Source organism: Syngnathus acus, chromosome 5 (genome assembly GCF_901709675.1).
Source record: "Syngnathus acus chromosome 5, fSynAcu1.2, whole genome shotgun sequence".
In the NCBI taxonomy this organism is placed as follows: Eukaryota; Metazoa; Chordata; class Actinopteri; order Syngnathiformes; family Syngnathidae; genus Syngnathus; species Syngnathus acus.
The window spans coordinates 8,087,389-8,096,548 of NC_051091.1; the positions used below are offsets into that span (position 1 = coordinate 8,087,389).

Sequence of the window (9,160 nt, forward strand, 5' to 3'; positions counted from 1 at the left end):
ACAACATGAAATAAGCACTTCCTTAAAAAGATGAAGCCACAAAAAAAACATTTGTCATTTGAAAGCTCAGAGGGCATAAGCAATATTGTGCTTTTCCTGAATTTGATATGAGAGAAGGTCGAAAAACCCCTAACTCAAACAATTACATCATACACTTTACAACACGCATAAATCGAAGTGGTGTCAGGGAGTCAAACAAAGGAGCGGGACTGTGCACAGAAGGAGCTCTGTCGACTTTTCAGATAACCTGCTGAAATATTTGGCTTTGAGGTAAGAAAATATTTGAAAATAGACAACGTATTGTGAATGGAGGCAATTTTAGAACCATAGTGAATCTTTATCAGTATTTTCTAAAGAATTTTGGGGGTTTGTTAAAAAAAATAAAAATGAAAATTGGCATGAGGAAAAAGATCCGAGCTCCGCCAGTATACATACTGTATTTAAATAATAAAACCAAATACATTAAAAAAAAATAGCCAGCATTGTTCGTTCACTTGATGTCTTCCAGGCCTCAACGTTGGCATCGTTGAAATGAAAAGCTGATGTTTATGTAAACTTTACCAAATATAAATGAATCATTTAGAAAAAAAGTAAACATGTATTAAAAAAAAGAATTAAAAAGTCAGCAAAGTTGAAATCCAACACACATGTTCCTCTTTCGGTAGAGGAAGAATGTTTTCAGTACATAATTAACTAAAAAAATAGCAGAGGGGGAAGACGTTATCTCAAACAAGACCAGAGAATCCACATTAAATGAACCACACGGCCTTAAAGTGTCACGGACCGGAATGGAGCAACCAACAACAGGACTGACCGACAAAGACGTGAGACAAGAAGACATCAACGATCCGACAGGGAGTGACTGACACGCAGACAGGACTTAAATAAGAGACAGGTAAAGAGAGGCAGGTGACTGACTAGTACATTGATTGTGAGTAGACACAGGAAGGGAGGGGCGAGTACACAGAAACCATGACAACCTACACATAATAAATACAACCGGGGACGAGTCGTGACACATAGTGAATCTTTATCAGTATTTTCTAAAGAATTTGGGGGGTTTGTTAAAAAAAAAAATTGGCATGAGAGGAAAAAAATCCTAGCTCCGCCAGTGTACATACTGTATTTAAATACAGAAAATGTTCACCTCAACATTGGCATCATTGAAATGAAAAGTAAATGTATAGCTTCTCAAAAGTCATGTTTTGAGGTACCACAGTTGGGCTAATGTTTATGTAAATTGTACCAAATATAAAGCAATAATTTAGAAAAAAGTAAACTTGTATTAAAAAAAAAAACATTTTTTAAAAATCAGCAAAGTTGAAATCCAACACGCATGTTCCACTTTTGGTAGAGGAAGAATGTTTTCAGTATATAATTAAGTAACTAAATAAGTCGTAGAGGGGGAAGAAGTTAACATCTCAAACAAGACCAGAGAATCCACATTAAATGAACCACTCGACCTCAAAGAATTTACAATTAAGACTCTGCTATCCTTAAAAGTGCAACATTTCCAACCAAATTCAAGTTCAAATTTATTGGTCCATTTATTTACAACTAACAATTAATGCATCATTGTCAATATAAACCATTTTCTTCACTTTTGGAAGTGGTCAAAATGTCACTTTTGTACTATTCTTTGACAGGATGTTGCACAACATCAGCAACCAAACAGAGGACAGCTTCTCCTGCTACAGCGCTTCAGTGGAAGGGTACCGCTACTTTGCCGTGCTGTGGGGGTGCGCAGTCACCATCACGGGCACGCTTGGGAACCTGCTGACCATCTTAGCCTTTGCCTTCGACTCCCAACTGCGGACCCGCTTCAACGTTCTCATCGTCAACCTGGCTCTGGCTGATCTTCTCTACTGCACCATACTGCAGCCCATCTCCGTTGACTCCTACCTGCACCTCAGATGGCGCAGCGGCGAGCTCTGGTGCCGGACCTTCGGCCTGCTTCTCTTCCTGTCCAACTCTGTCTCCATTATCACCCTCTGTCTGGTGGCGATGAGTCGATACCTCCTGGTTGCAAAGAGGGCCTTGTTTGAACGTGTTTTTTCCAACCGGGGGCTCGTTTCCCTCCTGCTGTCGACATGGGCGCTGGGCCTGGCCAGCTTCGGCCCGCTCTGGTCCGTTTTTGTGTTTGTGCCTCAGGTATGCACTTGCAGCTTCCATCGAATCAGGGGTCGCCCTTACACCACCATCTTGCTCTTTTTCTACTTCTTCGTGGGACTGAGCTGCGTCGGCACGTTCTACCTCCTCATTTACCGTCGCGTCCGTGTTGCGTCAAAGGCCCTGCTTCGCCACAGGTTCAGCCGGCGATCTTCCAAGAAAAAGCCAGCACCGGCCAATGATGACAGCGGTGTGGAGAGCGGGATGGCCACCGGGAGTACCGATCTGACCCATCACAGCAAATCTGATGTCATCAGCGACATTGCGTCCCAAATAACACTGAATGAGCCAGCAAAACAAATTGAAGAGAGCAAGCCAAAAACTGAAAGTGTCAATAAGCCAGAATCAAACCCAGCTGCAGCATCCCACACAACCACCTCAGGAGAGGATACAGAATTCAAGCGTGTGACACGCATGTGTTTTGCGGTTTTCCTGTGTTTCGTCTGTTGCTTCGTCCCTTTCCTAATCCTCAACATTGTGGATAAGCAAGGCCGTGCCCCGCAAGTGCTGCACATGTTCTGCGCAAATCTCACCTGGCTCAACAGCTGCATCAACCCACTGCTCTACGTGGTCATGAACAGACAATTTCGAAAGGCCTATCAACTGCTCCTCACCAGGGCCGTGACACCTTTTACATATTTCTGGGTTAAGAGCGCCTGAATTTCCAAACGTGAAAAAATATCCCGATTATACTGTACCAAAGTTTGATCTTACTTTGAAATTCATATTTCCGTCGTTACATCATGAGTCACGCTATGAATGAAACCTCACCGTTTTGTAGAATCAGAAAGAATTTCCTGTTTGGTGCAAGACGATACATTCCGCTCTGTAAATTGAGGAACTTGTGATTGACAAACTTTCCAAGCAGGGTGACGATTGCGTACCAAGGCAAACATTGAAAGTTGTTTTTAAATACATCAATGAAAACTGAGGTGATTTTATTTCACCCTAAATTTAAGCTGTAGTCCAAGCTTTATTTTTACGTCACATTGTACTTGTACATTGAACAAAAGTTTGTATTTATTTGATGCTTATTGGGATTTCAATTAGATGTCCAGTGTTAGAGGTAACCTCAAAATGTACCATTTATTTCTTGGGTGTCTGTTTTTTTTTTTTTTTTTTTCTTTAGCACAAGGCGCAAACAACATTTGTCAACACATGTTAATGAGTTATTATATTCATAATGATCACAATGACAGGTTATTTATAAAGGAGCAGAAAAGTGAAATCGAAGCAATGTTTGAACACTTTGGCAGGGTGACTGAACTTTTCATAGACCGGAAGGCAGTTCATCGACAAAGATGTCACAATCGAAAAAGTGATTGGAGTTGCTGGGATACAGCAGATCCTCTTCTGAGATTGAAATAGGGTCATACAGCAAGGGGTCGTGACAATTAGCCAACTGAGGATCCGGAGAATCCCTCAGTTGCCCTGAAAGCAAATGAAGAGAAATGAACTAAAGAAAGGCAAAGTTACTCTGATGAGTATTTCCTTGTTCTACGTTTCAGTTTGGAAAACGTGGGTGAGTACATCACGACCACTTGGGGGATGAGTGTAGTTAAGCGCTCACTCACCAGCATCCTCTTCATATAAACCACTCAATGGCTGCGGGACTTCACCATCTGTCACAGCCGCCAATGTGTCCCTACACAATTGTAATGACTTATTAGTCAATTGTCTTAACGAAAAGCTTCTACCAAAAAAGACGTGTCAGCTTAACCTTAACGCAGAAGCTACTTTTCCCAAACCATGTGGTGACATTTGTGTCAATCAACATCTCAAGTATGTGTACTGTAATGTACGTGGTGCAATGCTGCCCCCTTTTGGTTTAGATCGGTTAGTACAAGTGAGAACGTGTAAATTCAGTCAATAGAGGATTAAACTTACCCTTTTAAAACAAAGACGAGACTGGTTTTGATGTATTTAAGGTAAGGGGAGTCATCTAAAAAAAGAATAATGAAAAAGGATTATAACATTTCTGTTAGAAGAAAATGCACAGTTAAAAACAATGTAAAAATTGGTTTTCTTACTTCCATTCTTATCAGCATAGTATTTTCCAAAAGCTTCATCTTTTGGAATGTCAGGATATAAATACAGTAGGGGATTCTGTGGGACTTCTTTTAAGATCAGGAAATGTCTGACGATTTCATGGAAGGGAATCTGGGAAAGGTCCTTTTTGGTGAAAGGTTGGATTGTCTTTACTTCTGGATCACCTGCAGAAGAAACATGGAGAAAAGTTAGCATGCCATAGCGACAGTAGAGATCAAGGTTTCCAAAATGAAGCACGCTCACCATTTGTGCCAATTTCCACCCAGGAGAAAGTGATGCCTCCAATGACACTTTCGCTAAAACGTATCAAGAAAGTGCCCTTCTGTTTTTTCTTTAGGAGCATCTTCTCTTTGCATTTGGTCACAAAGCCCATGATGAGCCTGTGAGACAGAATAAATGAAAAAATAAAGGGCTCAAATTTGGAACAAGCATTTACAGTAAAATACATACCCATCCCTCCACAAGTTTTTAAGATAGGTTTCCACCATCACCACAATGCTGTCAAACCACACCCAGAATGTTTCAGGACTGTGTTCCTACACAAAAAAAAGCCAAACAGGTTGTAAACTTCACAAACGCATAAACGGACAGCTATAATTCTTACCTTGGAAAATTTGGACCAAGTTATACTAAAGTTCTCGTAGCTTTGTTGCTTTCCTGCATGGACGAAATGAATGAATGAATGAATGAATGAACGAACAAACAAACAAACAAACAAACAAACAAACAAACAAACAAACAAATAAATAAAAATTGAATATAATTCAATAAAATTAAATAAAATTAAATAATAATCACATCATATTGAGAGCTAGCCTAAAGCCTAAATTTATATAACACTGTTTTTGCCATGAACATCAACTAACCAAAAAGTCTGTGTGCGATCATTTCCAACTGAGCGTCATTCAGACCACGTTCGGCGAACAGAAACTGCCAACTCAGCATTTCTCCAAATTGTGGCCAAGTGGCTGCCGGAGAGTTAGCAAAGAATGTCACATCCTGTGGGAGGAAAAACTAATCTGTTAATTGGGCTTATAACACCTTACAATTGTTTCATGTGACTTACTTTGGTGTCCTGGCTGAGCATGTTGAACCAAAGCACCGATGCCCAGGCACTCTGCTGCTGACTGGAGTTGGAGATGATAACCACTGGTAGAGAGGTGGCCTTGGTAGGATGCAAGAAGATTTAACATGCTATACCCATTTCCGGTGACCGCTTTTTTATTTTGTATGGAAGGACGATACTTTACCTGTAACCCGACAGACATTCCTTTCAACTTAAATGTTGTGTTGAAGTAAAGGATGTGCAGCTCCTCTGTCACACTCAGAGAAATCTTTCAACATATCAAACATCACAACAGTTTGAATTCCTTGTACTAAATGATACATTCTGTATGCGTTCCCCATGTAAGCAGGTCAACTTACATCACTGGTTCCTTTACCGCCACCGTTCGACTTCTGCTCCTTCAAAGTCTACAGAGAAACAAAGGTGGAAAGAACATTAAGAACATTCAGGAAAATATTCCCCCTTCCTGTGATTTTTTTTTTCCTTGTGATTGAATTATTTTCTCCAAGAAAGGGTCGTCAAATGCCCATCCCATGTGGTTTTGATTTAGAATCAAGGTCACTCACGAGATGCCTGAACTCTGCCACCATGCCGCCATTCCCATTCTCTGACATGTTCAAGTCTTTGCTTGTGGTGCCTAGGAGATTGAAATGACGGTACCTACGAGCAGAATAGGCTTGATCAACAACAAAAAAGAAAAAGCTAGAAACAACTCAGATTGAAAGAATTGTATTTACCCTTTTATCTGAGGGGCATCCCTGGTTTTAAAAAGGACAGAGGAGAAGGACCAAAAAAAAAAGCATGAAAGACACAAGAGCAACAAAACATCAGTCTGAGCTGAGAAAAAACAAAACTTTTTTACCGGTCCATTGATATGTCGACTTTCATGGAATGATTCAGTTCAGGAAACTTGACGAGAAGTCTGGAAGATTTTGAAATTGTGTTTAAAAAAACATGCAAGACAGCAACATTGACTTAATTCCAGAGCCACTGACCTAGTTTTGACAGGAAACTGCACCCCTGTGCGGAGAACCAGAGGACCTTTCCCCTGAGGCATAGACGGCTGATTCTCAACCACAAAGGAACTTCAAGAAATGAAATCAAAAGCAAAAATTTAAAAACCGCAATTCATAGGACAGAATTGTAGCACAACAAACATTTCAGTAAAGGTGATACCTCTTGAGCAAATCAGTCAGGAGCTTTATAGTCCTCCTTTGCAGAAACGGTTTATTGGACTTCACAGGGTCATTTTCATAGGAAATCTTCCCAGCCAGCTCCTCGAGTTTACTGAGGAACTCACATACTTGGAAGAGACATTCTGCAGCATAGGTAAACCTACAAGGGAGTAAATGGCCACAAAAGTGTTATCCCCAAAAAATATTGTATATCACCAATCAAAGCCAAATGTGGCCGGTGAGCTTCTGTCAATCCACAAAATGCAGCATACCATTTCTCAAGCTGATCGAGATCAACTCTTTCTGGAGCTCCAATGCAGGATTTTTGCTGCCTCCTCTGCCATTGCACCATCTCCTTGTTCACCAAAGCATCTATCAGGTCCTCAGCTCTGTCCAGAAGTTTGTGAAGCCCACCCAGCGTGTTCTAAATCCAAAAAGCAGACATGAGAAAGGAAGTAATATCACTAATATCGTGTCACCGATTCATCGTCTCTAACCTTTCTGGAGTCGTTGAGTTTGTTTATTAAAAACTGAAAATTGGCTCGTAGCGGGTCTGCAGCGTTGCTTGTTGTGGGGGCTTTTCCACAGAGGGAGCGCATAATTAACAACAAAACATCATCAGAGCATCATTTGACTCAAGTATAATAGGACACACCTCTTTGCTTACCTTCTTTTATGTATGTCTGGTATTTAAAATCAAACTCATCTTGCTGCTCCTCCAGACACACTATTGTATGTTCCATGCACTGTAACCCCCACACAGGAAAATATTTATCACATGGTGTTTTTCATCCACATATTCAAAACGATAAATCTATAATATTCATACCTGCACATGATATTTTAGGCTGGCCATTCTTCGGTCAAGGTCACGCTGAGTGCTGGTCTCAAAGCATCCTTGTTCTACTTGCAAAGCTTGCACCTGATAAGAAACAAAGGAGGAGGAGGAGGAGGAGGAGGAGGAGGAGGAGGAGGAGGAGGAGGAGGAGGAGGAGATGATTTATTCACAGTCAACCTTACAGTCAACTCAATCTCATTGTATCCATGACTTTTGTTAGCCCAAAAAAAAAAACCTGCTCCAACCTGCTCAGCTAGATCCGCATTGTCCAAGATGGCCTTTTCTTTTCCCAGGAACCAAGAGAATGTGTTTGCCAAGCATTGTGGGTTCTCCAGGTACCTCTGTGAGAAATTGCACAGATCAGAAGCTATTTAAAGAAGTCTAGAGAAAAAGTCTAGAGACAAAAACAGAGCATCATATCATGAAGACATCTGTCATGCAATGTGTAGCTCTCAATAAATATTTTTATTTCTGTATTTCTTCATTATGGTTTCATTTTACAAAAACCCAGTCCAGACCTGAAAGTTCTGCTTATAGCGTCGAAAGTTGTGTTGCATTAGGACGGACTTGTCCTGTACAAAGCGACTGTACTGGATATCTAGATTCTCTAACAGAGCCTGGAACAGCACCATCGCCAAATTGTAGTCGACGATTGCTCGCTTCCTAGATAGAAGTACACGTGAAAACAAAACAGTGTGAAATAAGCAGGGTGAATGCAATGTTTTCTGCTATCTCAAAGCAACATTTACCTTTGACTTATCTAATATTATAATAGCATACAATATGTGTTGTTTGCAGCTTACCACTGCTGTGATTCTATCCATGCAGCCAGGTAATGACGGACTTCCATGGGGAGAGCCTCCCTGTCATACAGGTCATGTAGCTGTTGTGTGAATGCAGCTGGAAGCTGCATCAGCCTTTCCCACTGAGACATTCTGAGCGCAGAAATAGTCAGATCGACAATAATTCAAAAACATTGTATGATTGCTGATGGCAACTTTTCGTATCATTTATAGAGGGCAGCAATACTATCCAAAAGTGTGATAAAAATGCACGCAAATGTGCAACATAGATCATCAGGAGCAGTTCAGAATCAAGATTTAATCTAATAACATGACATAAACATACGCCATTTAAAAATATAGACAATGTATGATGTTCATTTGTGACATTATTAATGTGTGCAATGCAGACTTCGACCAGTCAATCAGAGAGAGGAAAAATGCTGACGTTTTTGTTGACAACATCGATTGCAAACTTTGAACGATATGTAATTGTGGAGATCGCGGACTATCTTTTAACAGAATACTACAGTGCCTAATCGGTACATACCTTGTTTTGTTTGGTGATGTCAACGAGTTGTCAGGAGAATGGTGTATTCAATATTTGATTTCTTGCCGTAACTTACAGCCTGTACGCGATCAATGGTTTCCATCAGACTGGAAGTGTAACGCAGGTATGACAGTGTTATGGACTGTATTTCCCTAGGTCTCGTTTTCCGCGAAAGTGTTCCTCCCACTCCTCTTAAACGCGGTGAAGCCATTTTGGTTCTGGAATATTAATCGAAAGCACCAATGAGAACCACAATGGACGTCAGAGATTTAACAGTTTCCGTCACGAGTCAAAACAAACCGCTGATTGGTGGATTTGCAATAAGAGCAGCGCATTTGATTGGTCGAGATGCGCGTCAATCAAAAGAGCAACTGGCAGAATCGAAACTTAACTCGACTCGGATATTTCCGAGGAAATCAATGAAAAATACCCCACGGAAAACCTGACCTGCAACTTTACCACAACCCTTCAATTATTTATTAACCATACCATTTTCTCTTCCGTTTGTTTTGTAACATGGCAAACTGCATG

General features: G+C 40.7%; 2 protein-coding genes across 2 annotated transcripts; one reads left to right on the top strand and one right to left on the bottom strand.

Annotated features, from left to right (window-relative positions):
• The first annotated feature begins 38 nt into the window (after positions 1-38).
• gpr84 (G protein-coupled receptor 84) lies at positions 39-2,935 on the top strand. Its single transcript, XM_037251582.1, has 2 exons — positions 39-270; positions 1,647-2,935. Exon 2 carries the CDS (start codon positions 1,648-1,650, stop codon positions 2,827-2,829), a length of 1,182 nt encoding a protein of 393 aa, XP_037107477.1. The 5' UTR covers positions 39-270; position 1,647; the 3' UTR covers positions 2,830-2,935.
• A 155-nt stretch (positions 2,936-3,090) lies between these two features.
• On the bottom strand, positions 3,091-8,842 carry stat2 (signal transducer and activator of transcription 2). Its single transcript, XM_037251580.1, has 24 exons — positions 8,630-8,842; positions 8,101-8,232; positions 7,816-7,960; positions 7,543-7,638; positions 7,289-7,381; positions 7,127-7,205; positions 6,957-7,036; positions 6,732-6,883; positions 6,461-6,619; positions 6,280-6,369; positions 6,147-6,206; positions 6,022-6,042; positions 5,851-5,944; positions 5,644-5,691; positions 5,469-5,552; positions 5,285-5,383; positions 5,085-5,217; positions 4,823-4,875; positions 4,669-4,754; positions 4,462-4,598; positions 4,200-4,382; positions 4,057-4,111; positions 3,744-3,814; positions 3,091-3,600 (listed from the first exon to the last, which is right to left on the bottom strand). The coding sequence occupies exons 2-24, from the start codon at positions 8,229-8,231 to the stop codon at positions 3,440-3,442; spliced, it is 2,310 nt and encodes a 769-aa protein (XP_037107475.1). The 5' UTR covers position 8,232; positions 8,630-8,842; the 3' UTR covers positions 3,091-3,439.
• Between the last annotated feature and the right edge of the window lie 318 nt (positions 8,843-9,160).